A 25,802-nucleotide genomic window follows, 5' to 3' on the forward strand; every position below is an offset into this window, starting at 1 on the left:
TCTTATTTCTTATGGAAGTCTGGCTCTTCTTTATAATCGGTGAAGAGCAAATTTAGAGAAAATAGATGGTGGTACAAGAATTGATTTTACCAGAAGCATGTGCATTCTATATAAAAAAAAAGTTCTTTCATTTCTCAAATATGTATTTTTTCAATCAATTATAAGCTTTGGATTTCAAATATTTTGGCCACGAGCATCACTGAAGAGACATGTATTGTCGAAATGCGCATCTGGTGCAAGGAAATCAGTACCGTTAATTTTATATATTATAACAAAGAAGTTGAAATAATAAGATTTGTGTTCTGAAAAAAGAGAAAATTCCAAAATTGACACAATGGTCAATTTGACACAAAAAAGCAATAAAATTTTATAAAACTCTCTTTTACCTTGTAAACATCAAAAGAATGCTGATCCAATTCCATCATCAGGTGGAGTCCTCCTTCCTTGGCTGTTTCGGCGCTATTCCACAACAACCTCCAGAGGTGCGCCGGCTCAGGTGATCAATCTGAACCTGGAACTGGATGGCCTACACGGCTCCGATGTCTCAGCTGATGTCATTGCTGTTCTTCTGTAACTGAATGCTGTTCTGTATATCTATATCTGTCCATTATCTACACAATAAATGTTCATTGTTCTAACACTTTGTACTTTTCCACACTTCGTCTCTTTTCCTCCAAATCCACTGTGATGCCACTTCTGCTTCTCTACACACTTCTGTAATCAGTTTCTTCCTCTCTGCTCCTACCACTCCCAAGGTCCTAAGTGCCCGCCACATTGACTGTCCTGCAAAGCCCCTGCATCCGACTTCTATTGCCAAACACCACGTCCTCCATCCCCGCTGTTTGCAATCCTCTACTAGCTGCTGGTATTTTGCCATCTTTCTTTCATAAGCTTCCTCTATTCTGTCTTCCCATGGGACTGTCAGTTCCAGCAAGACCGCCTGCCTAGTTCCCTGTGACCAAATGACTATATCTGGTCTTAGCGATGTTGCTGCTATTTCTGCTGGGAAACTCATGCGTTGATGTATGTCTGCTGTCATCTGCCAGTCTGATGCTATTCCAAGTATCCCTAAACCTTCTGCCTGGTTGTCTTTCTTTTCTCCAGCCCTCACAAAATTTACAAATATGATGTTCTTCTGCATCTTTCTCTTCTTTCTGGTATCCAACTTTGCTGCTATTGTTTTCAATACACTATCATGCCTCCATGTATATCTTCCATCTTTCAATGCGACTGGACATGCTGAAAACACATGCTGTAGAGATGCTGGTTTGTCTTTGCATAAGGTGCATGTTGGGTCTTCTATCAACCCCCAGGTATAGAGGTTTGTTGGGCTTGGTAAAACATCATACACTGATCTTAGGAGAAAACTCAATCTGTATCCCTCCATACTCCAAATCTCGCTCCAGGTCAAAGCCCTGCTTCTAGCTCCTTGCCAATTTAACCAACTACCCTGCTGTTTCATTCCTACTGCCTTAACATTCCTACTCTCTTCTTCCATCTGTCGTATTTCCTGTTGCACCAGTTCCCTCCGTCCCTTCTCATTTGCTGTATCCCACCTTGGTTTTGTTGTCATACCAAATCCCTGTCTACCAACTGCGGTTACACCAACGATGACACTGTGCTTTAGTCTAGTCTCAGCTTCCTTAACTGCTTCCTCTGCTTTCCATTTCCTTCCCGTCCTGATCTTTACTTTGGCTCCTCTCACTTTAGCATCTTTGCTGTCTCTCAACGTCATAACCTGTCTTGTCTTTGTAACTTTATACTCTTCTGTCAATGCCTTCATTGGTAATTGTAGCTTTGTTCCTGTGCTGTACAATCCAATGCTGCTGAAACTTCTTGGCACACCCAACCATCTTCTTAGGCATGCACTGATCTTTCTCTCTAAGGCCTCCACTTTGGACAATGGGAACTCGTAAACTAGTAATGGCCACAATATCCTTGGTAAGACCCCATGTTGATATATCCAGGCCTTATATCTTCCTGGGAGCCCACTTTTGTCTATCTTCGTCAGCCATTCTACCAATTGCTCTTGAACTTCACCCATGTTTACCATATCTGCTAGTGTTGCATCAAACTTTTTACCTAGGCATTTCACTGGTTTCTCTCCAACTGTTGGTATCTTTTCACCTGCTAACAAAAATGTCTCATCTTGCACTTTGCCTTTCCTCACTATCAAACTTCTAGATTTACTTGGTTTGAACTTCATTCTGGCCCACTTAATCATCCTTTCCAATTCCTCTAAAGTCCATCTTCCCTCTATGACTGTTTTTGCTGTCACTGTCATATCATCCATAAAAGCTCTTACTGGTGGTTGCCTGACCCCTGATGACAATAATGGTCCTCTACTTGGTTTTTCTACTGATTTTACAATTAAGTTCATTGCTGCTGCAAACAGGACTACTGATACTGTACACCCCGTTAGTATTCCAACTTCAAGTCTCTGCCAAGCTGTGGTGAAGTCTCCAGCTGTGAACCTCATTTCAATCTTGTCAAAATACTCTCGCAGCATAGTTCTGATAGTTGATGGAACATGATACCTCTCCAATGTCAGGTCTACTAGTTTGTGAGGTATGGACCCATAAGCATTAGCCAGATCTAGCCAAAACACTGCTAAGTCACTTTTCTTCTCCTTTGCTTCTCTTAAAATCTGTGTAATAACGCTGGTGTGTTCGATGCAACCAGAAACTTCAGGCATGCCTCCTTTCTGGACTGCGATGTCTATATATTCGTTGCCAAGCAGGTACCTCGTCGTTCTCCTTGCTAAAACTGCCAGGAATATCTTCCCCTCAATGTTCAATAGGGAGATGGTTCTAAATGTTCAACTTTCCTGGAGTTCTCTTCTTTTGGTATAAAACATCCTTCTGCCTTGTACCATGACTCTGTCATTTTTCTCCTTCTCCAAATTACTTTTAATAGCTTCCACAACCTTCTGATCAGTCTGGGACAGTTCTTATATACCCTATATGAAATACCATTTGGTCCTGGTGCTGACCCTGCTCTTGCCTTTCTCACTACGTCCTGTACTTCTTGGAACTTGAGGTCTGACTCATCAAACTGTTCTTTTGGCTCCTCTGGTCTTAACAATTTCTCGCATTCTTCCAGGTCTTCTCCTCGTCTCTCATCACTGTGGGTCTTACTGAGATGTTCTTCCACTTCTTCCCTCGAGTTTTCCAGTTTACCAGATCCTCTCGCTCCAAATAATCGCTTCATATACTGAAATGGGTTTGCTGTAAATGTTGTTCTCTCCTTTGCCTTTTTCTTTCTATCTCTTCTATGAGTTTCTGCTCTTGTAAGTGTTTTAAGTTTCTCCCTAGTTTCCTTTCTTAACTGCTGTAATGGTAACCTTTCATTCTCGTTGGCGACTTTGTACCTCTTCTTTAACCTTCTCAAGTCTCCTCTCAATTCCTTGATCTTCTTCTGTCTTCGGTTACTATGGCCTTGTTTTGTTGGTTGTTTCCCCTGTGGTACCACTCCAAATCTGTCCTTTCCTACGCTGTAAATAATGGACGTCATTGCTGTTATCTTTCTGTCTACACTGCCTGCTAATGTTACCTCTAAGATGTTTTCCAAATCTTCATCAAGCGCTTTCCAAGCTGCTTTGTCTGCATTCGTTGGCCATTTGATCTTCTCTTTGCGTGGCTCATTCTCTTCTCTACAGGGTGTTGGTTCTATCCTGTCTTCTCTACGAACTGTTGTTTCTATCCCGTTTTCTCTATGGACTGTTGGTTCTATCCTCTCTACCTCTTCTGCCTCGTCAAGTTGTTTTACCTCTGTAGGCTGTTCCTCGTGCTCATCCTCACCCTGGGTCACAGGGAGGCTATCATCACTGTGGTTTGCTTCCTGGATGGTCTCCTCCTCCTTCTGACCAGATCTCTCTGTGCGTTGATTGCCAGAATGGGGTTGCACACATTTCATTCTACTTTGATGGATCTTCAAACCTCTAGAATTTTTACAGACTTTACCACAAAAACATTTACATCCGTTGTTCTGGTTCGTTGTCCTTGTCGGTTCCATAGTCGTTTCCTGGTCCTGTCCTATGGGCTGTTCATCCTCCCTCGCTCTCGCACAGCCCCGAGGGTGTCTTAGTATATATCGTTCCATAGCGTGTAAAATGGGTTCCCCTTCACAGGAGATGCACTTTGACTTGCCAAGCCTAATGCCCTGGTTACCAGTCTCTCCTGGCTGCCTCCTGTCTCTCCAGGTTGCCACTGTTCTCTTCACAGTCGACAACCAGACTTTCCTGGTGGTCACTGGGTTTCCAGAAGTTGATTACCTTGTAAACATCAAAAGAATGCTGATCCAATTCCATCATCAGGTGGAGTCCTCCTTCCTTGGCTGTTTCGGCGCTATTCCACAACAACCTCCAGAGGTGCGCCGGCTCAGGTGATCAATCTGAACCTGGAACTGGATGGCCTACACGGCTCCGATGTCTCAGCTGATGTCATTGCTGTTCTTCTGTAACTGAATGCTGTTCTGTATATCTATATCTGTCCATTATCTACACAATAAATGTTCATTGTTCTAACACTTTGTACTTTTCCACACTTCGTCTCTTTTCCTCCAAATCCACTGTGATGCCACTTCTGCTTCTCTACACACTTCTGTAATCAGTTTCTTCCTCTCTGCTCCTACCACTCCCAAGGTCCTAAGTGCCCGCCACATTGACTGTCCTGCATAGCCCCTGCATCCGACTTCTATTGCCAAACACCACGTCCTCCATCCCCGCTGTTTGCAATCCTCTACTAGCTGCTGGTATTTTGCCATCTTTCTTTCATAAGCTTCCTCTATTCTGTCTTCCCATGGGACTGTCAGTTCCAGCAAGACCGCCTGCCTAGTTCCCTGTGACCAAATGACTATATCTGGTCTTAGCGATGTTGCTGCTATTTCTGCTGGGAAACTCATGCGTTGATGTATGTCTGCTGTCATCTGCCAGTCTGATGCTGTTCCAAGTATCCCTAAACCTTCTGCCTGGTTGTCTTTCTTTTCTCCAGCCCTCACAAAATTTACAAATATGATGTTCTTCTGCATCTTTCTCTTCTTTCTCCTGGTGGTATCCAACTTTGCTGCTATTGTTTTCAATACACTATCATGCCTCCATGTATATCTTCCATCTTTCAATGCGACTGGACATGCTGACAACACATGCTGTAGAGATGCTGGTTTGTCTTTGCATAAGGTGCATGTTGGGTCTTCTATCAACCCCCAGGTATAGAGGTTTGTTGGGCTTGGTAAAACATCATACACTGATCTTAGGAGAAAACTCAATCTGTATCCCTCCATACTCTTATATTAACACCTACTTCTAGTGTTTTTTTTTTAAGTTAGATCTATTCAGATTGGTCCACTCTATCTTTTTTGAAAGTATGAAAAAAAAGTTTAAATGTGAAACCGTGAATTTTTTCATGATAATAGCCCAAAAATGGATAACATTTGATGAAAACTGAGAAAATCATCAGAATTGGGTACTTTCAAATGGCTGTAGCAAAAATAAGTGCACCACCAAATGATTTTCGTCACCAATTATTTTTCTAGAGTCAAATATAAACCCAAAAATCAGGCTCAGAAAAAAAGTTTAATTGAAGACCTTAAAAGATCTATTTCATAAATCAGAAATATTATATTTTTTTAATCAAAAGTGTTTCAATCTAACGATTTAAAAACAGTTTTTTTTATATTTTTATAAAATTAATATTAAATGTGCAATAATACATTCTTGTTTATTTAGCAAAACAAACAACAGTTACCTTGTTTATCTAAGAACATTTTACTACATACAATAATGTGGGACAATCAGAACTTTTCATGTGGGACAATCAGAACTCTAAAAATTTAAAAAGTGGGACAATCGGGAATAAACCGACGATATCAACTTATATGAAATGGAAACCCCCACTAATAAAACAAAAACTCTATCAAATCTCCCGTCGAAATAAACTTAGCGCCTATTAAGGTAAATGGTAAATGGGTAAGTGAAACAGGTTTTCAATCACAAGAGTCACCAAGTGTACAAATACATCATAATGGTAATGCTCATTGGGTTTTGTCTCTTCAAACTAGAGATGGAAACATTTATCTTCTAGACAGCTTATCATTAAATTCAACAACTTCATTAGAATACCAGTTAACCCAAATCTACAGTAAAGACAAGAAAAAAAATATAATTAGAATACCCGATGTCTAAAAACAACAAAACCGAATAGATTGTGGACTTTTTGCAATTGCGAATGCTCTTTAATTTTGTCAATCTGGGTTTAAAGGAGGTAATCATATCACATACGAGCAAAAATATATAAGAGAACATTTAATCCTTTGTCTTGAAAATGGTAAATTCACACATTTTCCAAAAAATTATTTCGGTAAAGCTAAAAAAATCTGAAAACTAAAATCCACATCATCTCAATAAACCGTGACTGTGGAAAACGGATACAATAGAGGATATGGTAGGTTGTGAAGGAAAAACAGGGCGTAAAATGTACGATGTCTGGACACATCGGTCTTGTGATAAAAAAAAATTGTACATAGATAGTTTAACTGAAATTTTATAGCAATTTACAGGCCCCGATTTACAGTTTTGATAAATTTGAAATAAATTTTTAAAATGTTAACAATAATTATTCTTGAAATAATTTTGAATATTATTTTTCCGACATAAAATAGTTAATAAATAGATAAGTTTATACCACTGAATGAAGTGTATCAATAAAAAATTAAGCCAAATAAGGGGAAAAAAACAAACCAATAACTCTGCCAACGCCGGTCCCAAGGCCGGGTGAAAAAGGAGAATGTAGGACAGAAAGTCACAGACAAAAAGTCACGGACAAAAAGTCACAGGACAAAAAGTCACAATTCATTTTTTATAATTTTTTATTTTAATAAAAAATGCTTATTTTTACAAAAAAACATTTTTATATTTTTCTTGAAGTATTGTAAATTAACCAACTTTGTAAGCAAAATTTATCAAAAAAATATCAAAGATAATCAAATAATTGTTAAGAAAACAAAATGTCAAAGTAGATTGGCACTTAAATGGCTTCATGGTGCCAAGAAATATGTCCTTTGCATGATTAAAATTAAATAAATCTTCATTTTTTAATTAAAATGATAAATGTCATTAACTTTAATATGAATATATGTATTAAAAAGTGAATATTTCAAGATATTTCTCTTACATATTCAAACAATTGTCAAAAAAATATTTGTGACTTTTGTCCTGTGACTTTTTGTCCTATCAAATTTGTGACTTTATGTCCTGTAACTTTTTGTCCTGTGACTTTCTGTCCGTTTACCAAAAAGGAGGAGGGTTGTTAATATCTAGATGTAATACATGAAATATCAGAAATGATAAGTATGTTGATACTATTGAAATTTTAGTTTGATGTATTTTAATTTTTCTTTATATCATATCATTTGTTATTAAATTGTCTTTCGAATCTTGTTCTCGATTATGACCGGTTTCTTTTTATATATTTTTGTGTATTTTAATTTAAAGTTGAAAATTTCACTTCAATATTTGTATACAAGGGAGAGTTCCGGTCAACTTTTTGCCCGTTTATAGTAAAATATTTTTTTTTCTTTATATTATATTATTTGTCATTTAAATGTCTTTAAGAATCAATTGACAGACTTTGACCGGGCTTTTTATATTTTAGTGAATTTTAATTCAAAGTTAAAAATTTCACTTCAATATTTGTGTACAAGGGGGCCTTCCGGTCAACTATTTGCCCTTTTATAGTAATATATTTATTTTTTTCTTTATATCATATTATTTGTCATTTAAATATCTTTAAGAATCAATTTAAAGACTTTAACCGGGTTATATGCTTTTTCGTGAATTTAAGTTTGAAGGTGTAATACCACCAAATCATGGTACGTCACATCCGGTTGCATACGAAAGTAGGTCTAAAAAAATATTCCCTGGAATTTGACCGTTGTAGGTGATTAGTCCTACATTCTATTGCAGTAAAACTATTTCTGTGTCATACACATATGTCTGGGGTATTTCAAAACACCATTATTTTTTATTTGTGATTTCTATAGAAAATTTTGTAATCTTGAGGTTACATGGTGACTAAACCTTGGACACAGATAGAATAAGGGGAGAAATTTGATTGGTTTACTTCCAATGATGGTTATTTTCTTATATGCAATGAAATGTTATGTGAAACTTTTTCTATAGAACTGGAAAGGATAAAACTTTACTCATGCCAAGTATTTCTTTATTTGAAACCAAGATAAATTCTGCACAATTTTTTGAAAAGTGTAAATTTAACAAAGACTAATAGGGGAAAATCAATGGTGGTATTACACCTTGAATGTTCAAAAATGTGTAGCCAGAGTCACACTAAGAAAGTCTTCCGGTCAACTTTTCGATAAAAGAACATATTCAAATATATATTTTTTAAATTTTATCTGATAGACTATTATATACGTTTACAAAATCAGTTTAATTTATTACTTTAGCTTTAGCGGTTCCAAAGATATTAGCTATAATTGAGGGGGATAGGAGGGGTCCTGATCCCGATATCCCGGGCTTAAAAACACGAAATCCCGAGGTCCCGAATTTAAATAAAGTAAATCTGACGTCCCGAAATTCGAAAACAAGAATTCCCGGATCCCGAAAGGGTCAATCCCGAAATCCCGAGCTTAAAAACACCCGATCCCGGAGTCCCGATAAAGGTCCTACCCACCCTCTATAATACACTAATTTTTCACTTCCGCGAATTCCATTTCCGCATTTTAGACCTTCCCGTATTAATACTATATGGAGCTCGATAGATAATACTACTGCGCAGATTATACTCGAGTTATCTCTCTGATTGATCTTCCAAAAATTTAATTTCACTGTATGGTCTTCCAAGTGTTTTTCAACCTACTATTGGCATTTCAATGGGAACCACGTTTGTCCCTCTTCTTGTTGAATTGTTCTTTTATTCTTATGAAGCTGATTTTATACATGAACTTCGTAGGAAGAAAGAAAAGAAGTTATCAATATCCTTTAACTTTACTTTCCGCTATATAGATGATACTCTGTCACTAAATGATTCAAAGTTTAGCGACTATGTTGAAGGCATCTATCCCATCGAACCAAAGATAAGGGATACAACAGATACAGTTAAATCTGCCTCATGTCTTGACTTGCATTTTATCTAACTGTTAACTGTATATTTATTTGTCATGATTTACTCATTTCCGTGGCACATAGTGTAACGGGAATTAATTGTCTTTTCACATAGTAGTTCGAAGGCGTATGATTTTTTTAGGCGGGGAAAATTATTAAAATTATAAATTAGTGTTGAATGATAAGTGTATATATGGTCATTTCTAGCACTGCCTCGCCCCATGCACTTGAGTAGACATCAAATTTTTTGACATGTACGTTAAGAAACGGGTTTTTTTTTTTTTTTAATATTTTGTATGTTCAAATAAGCATTAAAGTTTAAACTTTTTGTTTTATATAGGTGGTATGGCTATACAAACGTAATCGGATTTGGTTATTTCCGACTTATTATGTCTTCAAATTATTTTCTTTTAGCTGCAGTCTTTTTGACTGATAGCAGATTTTTTGCATTTCTTATTTCTTAAATGGTTTTTTAAACATTTTTATATCAAGTGCAGTCCAACACTTAGGATCTCACCTGGCGTTGACTAAAGGACACGAAACAATTATATATAAGTAGAAGATATTAGAAGTCATTATGATTGTCACAATTTTTAATGTGTATTGATGTGACATGTTTGTTTAATAAAATCAGCAGCTCAGAAAATACACATGCAGCAAGCTAGTCGACAAACATACGTTTGTGTTTAAGTTGTCTATTGATAGAAGTGTTGCTATGTTAGGAACATAAGGTATAGAGAAGACCACTACATGTATAATCATAGCTATAGAGGCAATGGAGTAGCTTCTCATGGAATATCAGATAGATAAGTTGCAATTATTATAACAACACTCATGTCTGTTTTTCTTTCAGTATAACCTAGTGAATCTTTTTCTTTTTATTGTGACTTAAATTACACTTATCACCAGATTGGTACTAGCATGAGCAATACTACACTACAAAACCCTTCTAGCTCACCCCAGTTTGTTTGTTTGTACTTCTGAGTCTTGAGATGTATATGTTGTTTTAGTATACTTTGTTGTTTCATCAGGGGTTTTCTATGGCATTGTCAGTTTGTCATCTTCTTATGAGTTTTAACAGGACTATTTTCTACCTCTCTTTTACCCTAAAGCAGCAGCTTGGTTTCTTCTATTTTTATGAAAATAAATTGTGCTCCAAAATCTTTTCATCTCAGTCAAGATATAAAAGCTCTAGTCAGCTGATTATGTGTAGTTTGAAGTTCTTTAAAAAGATCAAAATACCACTGGATGATAAGCAACCAACAATCAATAACCAAAACATATAACAAAGCTCAAGAAAGTTTAGATTTTTAATATCTGACATTTCACTAGGTTGAAACAAAGTGAAACAATAATAAACAACAGAATGTAAACAGAAATTGGTCTATATATAACAACAAATAAATAGTACTGACCCTTGTCAGTACAAAACATTCTCACAAATAATTGCCCCTCGTGTCAACCTATAAAGTGAAAAATACATGTATTGGGAGAGTTATTACAATTTCATCCCTAATTTAAAAGTTTTATTGATTTCATGCTTCAGGCATTCAACTATTTTTTTTCTTAAAAACCCTAGTATTACTTATCAATTAAATTCAATCGTTTATAATTTTTTTAGTTTAAACAAAGTTTTTTTGAACTATATTTTTGTGTAAAAAATGCATAAATGTTAAAATTAAAATATGGTGAAAGTTGGATTTTTAAAAAGTGATGATGTATTATTTTAACCTCTGCCCCTCCTAGTCCTGATGTCTCAATTTTAGGCTCCCACATCATGCACATGCTATATATAATGGTTGACACCTGACCTCATATAAGTAGTGATAAGTAAACAGCACTTCAACATCATTATGAAACCAACACTACAGCACTTTAATGTGATAGGTATTATCACTTTTGAAATAACATTTCAAAATCAGGCCAAAAACAAATATGTTTTTAGAAAACAACACTTATACATAGTGCTTTAAGCATTCATCATAAATGACTAAAATGTGCCTTAGTTGAGGTGAATTTATACTGTTACTATTGAACTTTAATCTTATAATAGAAGATTTAACTTTTTAGAAAAAGAATAAGAAATTAAGTCTTTGAAATTGGATGATAATAACTTCAAAATAAAATTGCTTTAATAAAAATGAACTTATGTTATTGTCAAGGGCAATGCAAAAAAAATGTTATACTACATAGGATACTGTAGCATTCTTATACAGGAAATTAAATAAAGTTATCTCCCTTTGACCAGGTACTCTGTATTGGGTAAAACTTAACACTTGTTGGACACTTCCAAAATATGTGCATAAGAGAATATAGTCTGTTTAACCTATTAAAAGGGAGATAATTGTTGGAACACTGCCTGAGGAGGTATATAAAGAAATATTTCATGGTCCCAGAGTTTGAAGGGGAGTTAACAGAATATTTTGAACAGGAGTATCCTTTTTTGAGGGTATTTAGAGTTTTAGTTTTACAATTATATGAAATTAAGATAACTTGATATGAACAAACACATTTTGAAATGAAATTAATTTGTAAATATATGTAATATTAGCTTGATTTTACCCCCATGTCCAAAAAAATAACTATTACAATTAAGTAAAATGGTTTAAAGAATGTTGACTAATTTTAGGGGCTTATTTATGTATCGTATCATACCTCCACCATTTACTGAGTACCTGACATATGTGACATATACTGGCCACTGATTGTACATAATGCATTGTTATTTTATCACATACATATGGTCAAAAACATACCTTCAATAAATGATCAAACATAAAACAAAGGCAATATAAAATCAATTGAATAATAAAGAAAAATTTAGACTTGGCGGCATGGATTCAAGGCCATTTAATTTTTAGTAAAATGGATGTTATACTTAAAAACAACAAAGCTTTTTGAAAAAAAAAAGAAATTGAATTTTTCCATTGCATTTTTCATTTGAATATATGACACTTGTGTTTCATAAAATCAGGAGATAGAGTATAATTGTCAATGAGACAAGCAACCTTCAGAAACTGAAAGAAAAAGAATATTGACAGTTACCATGATTACCTTACATATATCATGTATATGGTACATGAAATTGCAAAATTTTCAAAGATTTTATTTTTTCTAAATCAAGGTCTGCAAAATGTTCTGTTGTATTTTTAACATTATAGCAAAGATTTAATAAATAATTACCATTGTATTTTCAAGGGGTACAATCAAAATCATGTGATGGATATACACACACCGGAAGTTACAGTCGAACTCGCCGCTTGAAAGGTTAGAAGTTGCATTTTCTTGTTTATATCAATTAAATTTTGATTAATAAGTTGGCACACCTAATGTCGAATTGTATGTAGTTTTAAAATACACAATTGTTTTTGCTAGAAAGCGTGCAGTTATTGCAAACACTTCGACACAGTTCCAAATTTTTGACGGATAACTGTGTCGAGGTGTTAGCATTAACTGCACGCTTTCCAGCAAGGATAATTGTGTATTTCAAAACTAGATAGTATCCGACATTTGGTGCACTTCCTTATTTATTAAATTTTATTGATATAAACAAGTAAATAGGACTACTTACCTTTCAAGCGGTCTGCTCGACTGTTACTTCCGGTGTGTATATATCCATCATGTGATAATGATTGTACTCCTTGATTTTGCTTATTTACATGATTGTAGGTTATAGGAGGTATTTGTATTGACATGTTTGGAAATGTTTATTAGGTACACTATGATTACTTCCATCATGTTCATAATAAATTTTCACAAAAATTTTGGGGTCAGAAAAAAACCCAAAATGAACAAATTGTGACTGAGGTAGTGAGAGTTGAAGTTTTTATTGGATATGGTTATTATAATAAGGTTTGTCCTCTACACATAGGGATAGTGAATTAAATTGAGTTTTTTCAATAAACATTCCAACAAACAGGGAAAAGTATGTGAAAAGAACATAATCAATAATCAGAACTCAGGAGAACCCAGTGCCTTCCAAATTTTTAATGAAAATCAGTATTGAAGACATTGTATTTATCATATCAATTTCTTTATTTCTTTTCTGCTGAAATTGTTATTTAAAGTGTCTAAAGGTTAATCAGGTAATTTCAATCTAATGAAATATCAAAAAAGGGTGCTTTAGTTTTTATATTTATTGGGCCATAAAAAATTGCTGTGACAAACTCCCAAGAAAACATGAGACTAGGAAATGGACATTTATTCCAGTTTCTGTGTTAATAAAATTTAACTGAATATTTGTAATTTTGTATAAACAATGTCAACGACGAAAAAAACAATATTGTCAAATTTTAAGATTTTAAACATTTATAACATGATAAACTGATCTTAAAAAATAACAGACGAATATGACTTCTACGACAAAGACAACAATGAACTGTAGTGAAAGACTCTGGTTCGTCACTTATGTCTTTATACAACATTTCCACTGGACAGGTATAAAGGGTTGTCTTGTCTTCATACGACATTTACACTGGACATGCTGGACAGGTATATAGGGTTGTCTTGTCTTCATACAGCATTTCCATTGGCATGTTTAGTCTGGTCTTTCATGAGTACAGTAACGGATGAACCTAAAAATAAAAAGAAATTTTATGTTTGCATAATGACTCTCTGCATAAACTGTTCAATTTATAAACATGATAAACTTAAAATAGAAAGAAAATGGAAAATAACTTCAATATTTTTTTGGTAGGGTTGTGCCATTTTTGCCTAAAAAACGTACCCATTTTAATATGATATTCACTGAAATTCAATACCTATAGTTATATAAATCAATATACAGTCATGACAGTTATCAAACGTAAATGCATTTTAATATAGGATGTCATTAAAAAGGAGGGTCATTCTTATATAAAATCTTGCAAAATTATGACCCATGTTTTTGGCACATCCCCGTATACCCAATAATAGGAAGTTGACCCCCCGTGGACTACACACCACTTTACAGTTTTCATTTAAATGGGTTATTTCCAATATTCTTATTTGGCTAATTTAATTCCAACATTTAAATACTAAGAATAAGTCACCCTAGCAGGCAATCCTTGTAAACCAAGTTGAATAAAATTGCAGCCTATTCATTTTTTTAAACACGTTGAAGTGTTGTTGTCATTTTTAGGTTTTATTAAAGTGGCATTACTTTATTGACAGCCCTGCATACCAACATGACCAAGGCATGCAAGGTATCCACTTCCATTGACTTCATGAGAGTTAGAGACTTTATCACAAGTCAACACAAAAGAGTGTACTTAATAATTTCCAAACTATATATTAGTCATCCTCGCTTGCAGGTTTAATTATTGGACCCCCAACTGCCTTTATGAATAGTTGATCATTTAATTATAATTAGAACGTTTGTTTTAATATAAATTAACATACCAGGTTAACAATGGTTAATATACAAGTATAGACTCCTACATTGACAAGTCAAATTTAATTTACATGATTTTCTGTCTACAGATGACAACAAGTATTTAAAATCAACTTCAGCTTCCATTTATTCAAAGACAATTAAATTACAGCTCATTTGCATATTAAATATTATAACAATTTGTCATACACATTACAAATAAATTTACAGTGATATAACAATATTGTAGCAATGTAATCATAAATTGTTTGAACCTTAACAGTAAACTTATACTAATGATGTCGATACATCAGTTATAAAAGAAGAAATAAACAGCTGTGCCATGAGAGCATGATACGCCCGACGTCTTGTGTGTAAGTTTTATGCAATAAACATAAACAGTTTCTGAGAAAGTTTTAAGCAATAACCATATAATGTTTTTGAGACACGGTGGGACATGTGAAACCCCCAACCCTGTTTTTTTTTACAAAAAACTAAATATCACTAAAATAAAATTTTGAATCAAAACCAAAAAGTAAACAGATCTTTAGATTAATATAACAAAGAAGTGTGTAAAGTTTTAAGCATTATCATAAATTGTTTTTGAGATACGGCGCGACATGTAAAAAAACCTCCCCTGTTTAACAAAATACTCAATAACTCCGAAATAAAGTTTTGAATGATCACCAAAAAGTATACAGATCTTTAGATTAATATAACAAAGAAGTGTGTAAAGTTTTAAAACCCTCCCCCTTTTTAACAAAATACTCAATAACTCAAAAATAAAATTTTGAATCATTACCAAAAAGTATACAGATATTAAGATTATAAATATAACTAAGAAGTGTTTAAAGTTTTAAGCCATAATCAAGAATCGTTTTTAAGATACAGTGCGACATGTGAAAAAAACACACCCCTGTTTTAGTTACAAAGTGCCGTAACTCAAAAAGTTTAATCTTATTTTCACCAAATTTGGATAAGTCGTTCTCAAGTTACAGTGCGACATGTTTACGCCGGACAGACAGACGGACGGACACTGGACATTTGTATACCATAATTATAATACTTCCTGTCAAAATTTTGACAGACGTATAAAAACAAAAGAAGTAATCCGTGCAATGTTTGACAGTTGCAGTCAACATTTCCAACAAAAGTAAAGCATGTCTTTTTTTTGGTCACTGGGTTACTTCATTCTTGCATTTACTTCCAATATCCTTTTAGATTATTGTTTTATACAAATTTGAACAACACAAAATACTACCCGATAGAAAGTACCCACTAGATTATACACAACAACAGAAAGTCAAGACCCTTTATTTATAACAACAGAGTCCTCTCCTTTGACCAACAGAAAGTGCCCCCTCCCCCACCTGATTTTGACCAACAGAAAGTACCCCTCTCCCCCACCTGATTTTGACCAACAGAAAGTACCCCCTCCCCCACCTGATTTTGACCAACAGAAAGTACCCCCCTCCCCCACCTGATTTTGACCAACAGAAAGTACTCACCTGATTCAGACCATCAAAAAAATGTGTTCTTCAGTGAACATGGTGAAAGGACTTAATATGAGCATGATGAGCTTGCTTCCACAGAAATAAAGGGGTCTGGTATTAAATGCTGTTGCATATTTTCAGATTCTAGACAACCTACATTATTTAGTATTTAAATGTACTGGTCCTAAGTCAGGAGTCTGTAATTTGATGGTTGTCTTTCATATTCATAATAATTGTCTTTTCCCTTTGCATTTTTGTTTGAATTGTTCAACATTTTGTCGCATGGGACCCTTTTAAAGATCTTGTTTAAAGATCTTGTTTATTGTTGAAAGTTGTACATGCAGTGACCTATGGTTGCTTACTTCAACATCTAAATGGTTTTGTAGAAAGTTGCATGTCACATTGGGTTGTTGATTTAGAAGAGTGACGTAATTTTGGAATAATGACAAGGACAAACAATATACACAACAGCCCAGGTAGGTTTGGCTTTTTCCACCGTCCCACGATGGACAGCCTACCTGTGCCCACTCAAGCTATAATCTCTTTTTTTTGTAAAAATATTGATTACAAATGCCTATCTGCTTTTTTCAGTTGATTGTACTTGCAAGTCTTTTGATTAAACAAAAGAAACCAATGGGTGGAAAGAGTGGACAAGCTAGAAATTTTGCCCATCCCACTTCAACTGTGGACTGGAGGACAGAGCAAAATCCACCTGAGCTGTAGTGTATTCCTAAACTACTCATAAATTATCATGATCAACTCAACGAGTGATTTTCTCACCTGAGCAAGTACAGAAATGTACAGCAAAAGTGAGAAAAAAAAATTGAGTTGAGATGACCAATAATAATCTGTTTATTGCTATTTTGCCTATGACAATGTACACATTGCCAACAGCACATGTGCCCTTAGTTTTTAGCGATAATTTTTCATACACTGAGAAGGAAATAATCAGTTAGTAAGATCAAAATCAAATTTGTAAATAGCTGTAATGAGCTGTACAGCTTAACAATCATAAATTGATAAATTTACCTTGAGAGGTAGCTGTTACTATAGAGTCTTTGGGTAGAGGCTTTGGTTGTCTATAAATAACTCTGTCACGATGACGATCTGCATTAATCCTGATTATCGGTAAAATATCACATGACCTACTCAAACGAAAATTGTGCAGTAAGTCTCCATTAGAATTTTTAAAAGCTGATTTTTCTTTGGTCAATGTACTTGCAGCAATGTTGAGTGTATTGCTAGGATAAGATTCTCCCTGAGTATTAAAATGTAATTGTTGTGTTTTCATGTCCTGATTTGTTAATCCATTATTGCATCCTGAAGAGTGGGGTAGATTACAATGTAATTGTTGTGATTCCATGTCCTGATTGGTTAATCCATTATTGCATCCAGAAGAGTGGGGTAGATTTCTACACTTATTTGTGTTAAATCCAATTTTATACATGTTTGGGTCAGTCTTTTGCGGATTAATAAAGGATCCACTTCTACAATCAACACAATTTGTCAGAATTTGTCGTCTATCTTTTGGAAAGGTATTTACAGTGTTATGAACATGGTGAACCATTCTACACTTATCCTTCCTAGGTAGTGTATTACTTTCCATTTGAATATCAGTACACAATTCAGTTTCAGAATTCAGATTACAAGAACAACAAGTTTTATGACTAGACGATGTCTCACTATCCTCGGTGAGACCAGAAATCTCACTCAAATTTAATAAACGATCTACAGACGGACAACTATCCAATTTACCTGACATTGAATCTAAACTATCAACTGTGTCACAACCACTGAGTTCACTGAGGTTTAACGTTGAAGCACTATTTTTAATATCACAGTTTTTACAGCTGCCAATTTCTCCAAAATTATTACAATCTGAATACCTGCGCACATTGTCCAGACATGATGCCTCTGAAATAGATGTTTTCTCTGAACTGAGGTCCGTACACATTTGATCTGGGGCTCCCCCACCCCAGAACACATTAGAATCGTAACTTGTGTTATCACTGCTGTCATTGTTACCACTACTACCATAAGTACTGTGGTTGCTATCAACAACACACTGCTGAACACATTCAGGACATTCTAAACTACTGTTGCTCGGGTTCCTGTCTGAACAACTGTCGCTACTGCAACTTCCGTAATGAGCCTTGATACTTGTGTCTTTTCCAGAATTATATTCTGGTTCACTATCACATGTTTGTCCCGCATTGTTTTTCATTTTATATTGGAATAATCGTGTACTTTGCCCTAGATAATAATGGTGAGTAGAATTATGAATCTGTCTGTGTGTCCCACAATAATTTGTATGATGATGAACAGATGATGAAGTCACATGATGTGAATAAGATATCCCTGAGTTGACGAGTGAAGAATTCCACGGCAGAACACGACCAATTTCTGTAGTTCTATTTTTAGCACAACATGATTGCAATGCCTGATGATAACTGTGATGATAAGGCTCTCGTGAAAAATTTCGATGAGCATTTCTGTGATATTCATGACAATAAGAATTGCACGAGGAAACAGAGGATCCTACTGTTCCCTCGCAGGATGTGCATGCATTGTGAAGTTCTGAACGATAATTTAAATAATGTAAGTATTGAGAATGTGTAATCTGATGATAAATATTGTTTGTTGGAGGAGGTAGTTGATAATATTGTCTTTGGTCTGAACTTCTACTTTCAGTTTGTCGATTACCGGAAGACTGGTGTGATTCAGGTGGTTCTAAAAATAAAACATGTGAAGTTAAGGTCAAATTCAACATGACTACAATAAAACGTATATTCAGATTACAATCAATTGCTCATTCTTTTATGACAGTCTGCAATTGCTTTGAGTACACAACTTTTGTAAAATACTGATACATTGTAGTATGTCAGCTGATAATTGTCCCACATAATGTATGTATGTATGGGTGTAAATGACGTCATTTAAAGCTCAACTAAATCATCTCATACAATAACTTTAATAATTTATACTTTTTCTTTAGTCTTAATTGATAGTGGCCTCATTGGCAATGAGACCACAACTCCTATAATTTTGCTTTAATAATAATGTTTAAGACATAGAAATTAAAATTGAGAATGGAAATGGGGAATATGTCAAAGAAACAACAACCCGACCAAAGAGCAGACAACAGCTGAAGGACACCACTGGGTCTTCAACACAGGGAGAAAATCCCTCACCTGAAAGGTTGGCCTCAGTTGACCCCTAAATAAAATTATGTACTAGTTCAGTGGAAATGGATGTCACACTAAATTCCAAAACATATAAATGAAGTAAAATTAAAAATCATGTATAAGACTAACAAAGACCAGAGGCTCCAGACTTGAAACAGGTGCAAAAATGTGGCGGTGTTAAACATGTTTTGGGAGATATTTCCATCAATTCTTGAGCGTCTTATTCCCCAACAAATATCCCTGACTGTCAATGTTGATTACTTACCTATAATATTGTACATACAAAATGGACATGTTCTATGATTGACCAACCAAGGATCTACGCATATACTGTGGAATTCATGGCAACATGGCAGTACACGTAAAACCTGAAATAATAGATAGACACACATAAACAGTGGAACTCATGGCAACATGGCAATACACGTAAAACCTGAAATAATAGATAGACACATATACAGTGGAACTCATGGCAACATGGCAGTACACGTAACACCTGAAATAATAGATAGACACATATACAGTGGAACTCATGGCAACATGGCAGTACACGTAAAACCTGAAATAATAGATAGACACATATACAGTGGAACTCATGGCAACATGGCAGTACACGTAAAACCTGAAATAATAGATAGACACATAAACAGTGGAACTCATGGCAACATGGCAGTACACGTAAAACCTGAAATAATAGATAGACACATATACTGTGGAATTCATGGCAACATGGCAGTACACGTAAAACCTGAAATAATAGATAGACACATTTACTGTGGAACTCATGACAACATGGCAGTACACGTAAAACCTGAAATAATAGATAGACACATATACTGTGGAATTCATGGCAACATGGCAGTACACGTAAAACCTGAAATAATAGATAGACACATAAACAGTGGAACTCATGACAACATGGCAGTACACGTAAAACCTGAAATAATAGATAGACACATATACTGTGGAATTCATGGCAACATGGCAGTACACGTAAAACCTGAAATAATAGATAGACACATAAACAGTGGAACTCATGACAACATGGCAGTACACGTAAAACCTGAAATAATAGATAGACACATATACTGTGGAATTCATGGCAACATGGCAGTACACGTAAAACCTGAAATAATAGATAGACACATAAACCGTGGAACTCATGGCATCATGGCAGTACAAGTAAAACCTGAAATAATAGATAGACACACATATACTGTGGAACTCATGGCAACATGGCAGTACACGTAAAACCTGAAATAATAGATAGACACATATACTGTGGAACTCATGACAACATGGCAGTACACGTAAAACCTGAAATAATAGATAGACACATAAACCGTGGAACTCATGGCAACATGGCAGTACACGTAAAACCTGAAATAATAGATAGACACATAAACAGTGGAACTCATGACAACATGGCAGTACACGTAAAACCTGAAATAATAGATAGACACATATACTGTGGAATTCATGGCAACATGGCAGTACACGTAAAACCTGAAATAATAGATAGACACATATACTGTGGAATTCATGGCAACATGGCAGTACACGTAAAACCTGAAATAATAGATAGACACATAAACCGTGGAACTCATGGCATCTCACTTTTTTTAATCTTTATAGTAAAAGCAAATTTTGAAATCAAAATGGCAATAATTAAACATGTTCACTATGTAAAATATTCTAAGTCAATGAATCATGACTAATGATGAAGGCTGAATAACCTTTCTGATATTTGAATGTACAACAGATCGTTCCTGGTTTGTCAATGTTGTGCTATATATCTATATATGAGTAATTGAAATGTTACCTGTCCTTCTTTATATTCTTCTAAACATATTGCACAACTATCACCATTAGAGGAAGTTTGACTATAAACATCTGAGGTAGGGGAGGTAAGTCTTGTCAAACTTTTTTCTTTTATACACTGGTACTTTCTGGTTTCTAGTTTAGCTATTGCCTGTTTTGCCAGCTCAGACATGGACAGCTGAAATGAATAAACAAAATCTTTATGGCAACATAATTGTTTGTTTAAATACAGATGTGTATTGCAAGTTCACACCAATAACAAACTGCATTAGGCATAATTATTTGGTGAACAAAGTATACGCTTTGCTCATTAGTGAAGGCTGTATGGTGACCTATTGTTGTTAATTTCTGTGTCATTAGGTCTCTTGTAGAGAGTTGTCTCATTGGAAATCATACCACATCTTCTTTTTTATATTTATACCTCCACTTTCACATTGATTGATGTTTTATAGGTAGAGATATTACAAGCTCTAACCATGATGTATTAGGTGATCTTAGGTATAATAATAACTATCAAACTGTTGATGCCTCAACATATTTATTTAACAGAACATCATGCAAGGTGTCACATGTTGAGCAGGAAATTCTTATTTTGTAATTTGTTTCATTAAATAATTCTTATTTTCTATCTATTCCTACAATTATTTGTATCTAAAGTGTATCTAATGATGCACATTTAACTGTTTAAAGTCTTTGAATGTTAAGTCAGAATTTTATTTTATTTCATTCTTAAAACTGGTACCGATTATAGTCTTAAAACATACCTGCTGCTCTCTGTGTCTGCATTTAAACTGAAACAGAAACAAAGGGACATTACTCATGATACAGGAAAAACAGAATTTTAAAATCAACACATTTTTTTTGCAGGTTAAAATATAATGAATTTGAGAATGGAAATGGGGAATGTGTCAAAGAGACATCAACCCAACCATAGAACAGACGACAGCAGAAGGTCAACAATAGGTCTTCAATGCAGCAAGAAAAGTCTGCATGCTGGCAATTGCTTGATTACACTTATTACTTCCTAAGAGGGCAGAAGACTTTGTGAAAAATTCAATTATAGATATAAACTGTAAAAACATCAGCTACTTCCTTAAGCTTCTATCACAGGAGTTTGTTACTATTTGCCAGTTTCACTATCCACTGGAACCCAGAAAAAGTAACAAACCCCTGTGCTTGTATTCCATATGGTCCTATTGTTAAACTACTAAAAAATAGAGGAATAAAGACGAGAATTAATTATATCAAAACAGGGCCATTTAAAACAAATCTTAATTTTAATAAAATTGCAAGTAAGGGAGCCTCAGATAAGTGCTTTGCAGTGCTAACAACATCATGCCACATCATTGAAGACATTGCACTCAAGTTATAAATGATCAAAGATGGTTCAACTCTCTTTTTTTTTATGGTAGATCTAACCAAATGTGATTGTAAACGTCACAACTAAAATTTTAATGAAAGTAGTCTGGTTCACATTGTCTCTTTGATACAAATGAAACTATTTTGGTTCAGGATGTTTATGCAAAATTTGCAATATCACATATTTTATAAATCTTGCCAACATTATACATGTTATATAGTGCCAAATAACCTTTGATTTAACATGGTTGAAAAATCTTTTTAAAATTTCTTTCAGATCCATTATTATTAAAATTCAATAATTTTTATCAATTTTCCCGACGGCGACTCTAATAGTTAAAGTATCTCTGAGGAAATATTTCATGCCAGTCTTTTGAAAATAAATGAAAATTATAAATAGTTATTGCTTGATTTTTTTCTTGAGGAAAAGCATTGAAAAATTACAACATTGACAAAAATTTTATTCAATGGCTTATACTATAAAGAAATGTTTATTTATTCAAAATGGAATTTTATTTTGAAGGTCATATGACCTTTAAGAAACATAAGTAGATAGCAATCTGAAATTACTGATGTTTTATTCCTTTTGTAACATAACAATGACATAAAGACTTGCCTAACATGCCTTTAATATGTTTTATGCATGATACTTGTCAATGAAACTGTACTTTGATCAAATGCATCACCTAGCAGTTAAATGAATGAGAATTTGTTGTGTAAATCATTTTACATTACATGTGAAGGTATTATACCTAGAGAATACAAAACAGAAATGTGTCGTGCAATGTGGGAGAGTTTTAATATATCTAAAGCATGCAAGAAAGACATCAGACCATCAGTTTTTATCTAATTAATTCAGATATAAATAAAGTGAAGGTTGACAATACTCTCACATAGCAACTCTTGTCAAGAAATCTTCTCTTTTTATCTAATAGACAACTTATACAGGTGGGAGAGGAATATCATTTTATTCAAACAGAAAAATGTAAATAGAAAAAGAAACATTTTTAACTTCTTGGTCAACCATCCAAAATAATCATTTAATGACCTTAAATTAATTAATCTAAACAAAGGGCAATAACTCTTTTAATACTACAATTTATAATTTAGCTTTGAGTTGTCAGTTTATTTTCCACTTCTGAGTGGTTTGTATTTGCAGGTATCTTTAAATTTTGCCACTCTTTTACAGGCTATGATTTTTATTTGTGAAAAAGTTCCCATTCTACATGTTCTAAGTATTCTTAAACAAGAAATATGTCAATGTATGTTGGCATTCCATTTTTTCCGTTTGATTTAAGTAATACTTTTTCTCACATTTGAAAAATTTTCTACATTTGAAAATGCCTGTACCAAGTCAGGAATATGACAGTTCTTGTCCATTCGTTTTTGATGCGTTTTGTTATTTGATTTTGCCATGTGATTATGGACTTTCCGAATTGATTTTCCTCTAAGTTCAGTATTTTTGTGATTTTACTTTTTAGTTAAACAAAGTCTTTTTTGTCCTGTCAAATTATATTTCCATAAACATGATAAATAAGAATATAATTTATCAAACGAATCGAAATTTATAAATCAAAGCATAACAAAATAGCCTTAAAAATAGATGTTAAATAAATGATAATATACAGTCATTTTGTTTGATATCAAATCAGAACACAGCACACTGACTTTTATATAAAATATAATCCCCTCGATTATATGGCAACATATGAACAAATCTATACTCCTGATGCCATTATTTTTAAATTTACTCTATCAAATTTCTCATAAAACGCATAAAAATCCATGAAATGGTTACAAAAATCACCAAGTCTTTATACAGCATTGAAAAAAAGTAATATTTTGTTTAATATTTAGATAATTTTGACAAAAAGCTTGTTAAATGACTTAAGCAATCTGTTTCAATAGAAGTTCTGTGATGCATGATAAACATTACTACTTAACATCACTCCAATGAAATAAATGAGACAACACCTGGATGATCAAAGCCTTTCCATACAGGTAAAAAAACAAGAAATTCCAATCTATAATTCATACTGTATCATTACTAAATACAAACTGACGTTCAACTTATTTTTCTCTAACTTTCTGATCAGGGTTTAAACTAGTTATTTTAGGGGCCCTGTATGGCTTGCTGTTAGGTTTGAGCCAAGGCTCTGTTTTGAAGACTGTCCTTTAACTTATAATGGTTTACTTTTATGGATGCACCATAACATGGATGGAGAGGTGTCTCATTGGCACTCATACCACATCTTCTTATATCGAAATATAAGTCTTGATAAAAACCAATATATTATAACATAATAAAATGTCTTGTTTTCTGGTTTCAATACATACTTAATATTATCATTACATTACTATAGCAATGTTGCACTAAATGAACACTTCAAAAGTAATAAAAGAGGGACAAATGATACCAGAGGAACAGTAAAACTCATAAATCTAAAATAAACTGACAACGCCATGGCTAAAAATGAAAAAGACAAACAGACAAACAAAAACACACATGACACAACATATAAACTAAAGAATAAACAACACGAACCCCACCAAAAACTAGGGGTGATCTCAGGTGCTCCGGAAGGGTAAGATAATAATAAGATATGATTGATTTATGGTGTTTAATGCCACTTTCAGCTCTATATTGGCTATATCCTTGCAGTCATTTTTGATTGGTGGAGGAACCAGTAGTGACCAGAGAGAACCACAGATCAGGAAAACTGGCAATCCTAGCCAATAAAGATTGAAGTCCAATACTCCTGATGGTGCAGGGTTCAAATCTTAAAATCAGTGCTGAATTTGATAAAGAACTGTTCCCGTTTATATTAAAAAAGAAGATGTGGTATGATTGCCAATGAGACAACTGTCCACAAGAGACCAAAATGACACAGACATTAACAACTATAGGTTACCATACGGCCTTCAACAAGGAGCAAAGCCCAAACCACATAGTCAGCTATAAAAGGCCCTGATATGACAATGTAAAAACAATTCAAACGAGAAAACTAACCACCTCATTTATATAAAAAAAATGAACGAAAAACAAATATTATGTTCCCTTGAACTACCAGCCATATTGTTCTTCCAGTGAATTCCAATTTACCTTGAGATTTCAGTGCAAAACCTTTAGGGAGGGATTTGGCTTCATCTCAAAAATGAATAATCCAAATAAAAATCTACTCCATTTTTAAAATCATAAATTATATGAAAAACTTGAAGAAACCTATTGCTTAATGAATGAACATTTAATGATACGTTTCATTCTCAAATGTTCCATTTCATATTTTAAAAGTCTTTTGATATATTAGATAGAATTCAAAGATCTCACTTAATATAATAAATCTCTTTGTAAAATTATATAACACTATAATTAATTACATCTGAGATTTCAAGGGTCTTACTTTTCAAAATCTCCTATTTAATATGACTGCATGGAATGCTTTTAACTAAACTGTACTAAATTACAAGGGTCAAGG

At 34.1% G+C, this 25,802-nt stretch overlaps 3 protein-coding genes across 7 annotated transcripts in view; all 3 read right to left on the reverse strand.

The window, feature by feature from the left end:
• Nucleotides 1-634: 634 nt before the first annotated feature.
• LOC143076961 (uncharacterized) lies at nt 635-2,380 on the reverse strand. The gene has a single exon (XM_076252856.1). It carries the CDS (start codon nt 2,378-2,380, stop codon nt 635-637), a length of 1,746 nt encoding a protein of 581 aa, XP_076108971.1.
• A 2,141-nt stretch (nt 2,381-4,521) lies between these two features.
• Nucleotides 4,522-5,280, reverse strand: LOC143076962 (uncharacterized). Its single transcript, XM_076252858.1, has one exon. It carries the CDS (start codon nt 5,278-5,280, stop codon nt 4,522-4,524), a length of 759 nt encoding a protein of 252 aa, XP_076108973.1.
• Nucleotides 5,281-13,439: 8,159 nt separating this feature from the next.
• LOC143074996 (uncharacterized) overlaps nt 13,440-25,802 on the reverse strand; it is a 53,983-nt gene continuing 41,620 nt past the window's right edge. For all 5 annotated transcript variants that reach the window (XM_076250217.1, XM_076250219.1, XM_076250218.1 and 2 more), the window contains 5 exons: nt 21,732-21,758; nt 20,969-21,145; nt 19,412-19,514; nt 16,991-18,691; nt 13,440-13,692 (listed from right to left, as the gene is read on the reverse strand). In XM_076250217.1, coding sequence (XP_076106332.1) covers nt 13,631-13,692; nt 16,991-18,691; nt 19,412-19,514; nt 20,969-21,145; nt 21,732-21,758 — 2,070 coding nt within the window. In that variant the 3' untranslated portion in view covers nt 13,440-13,630. The remainder of the gene's footprint in view (nt 13,693-16,990; nt 18,692-19,411; nt 19,515-20,968; nt 21,146-21,731; nt 21,759-25,802) is intronic.

Source organism: Mytilus galloprovincialis, chromosome 5, assembly GCF_965363235.1.
Source record: "Mytilus galloprovincialis chromosome 5, xbMytGall1.hap1.1, whole genome shotgun sequence".
NCBI classification, from domain to species: Eukaryota; Metazoa; Mollusca; class Bivalvia; order Mytilida; family Mytilidae; genus Mytilus; species Mytilus galloprovincialis.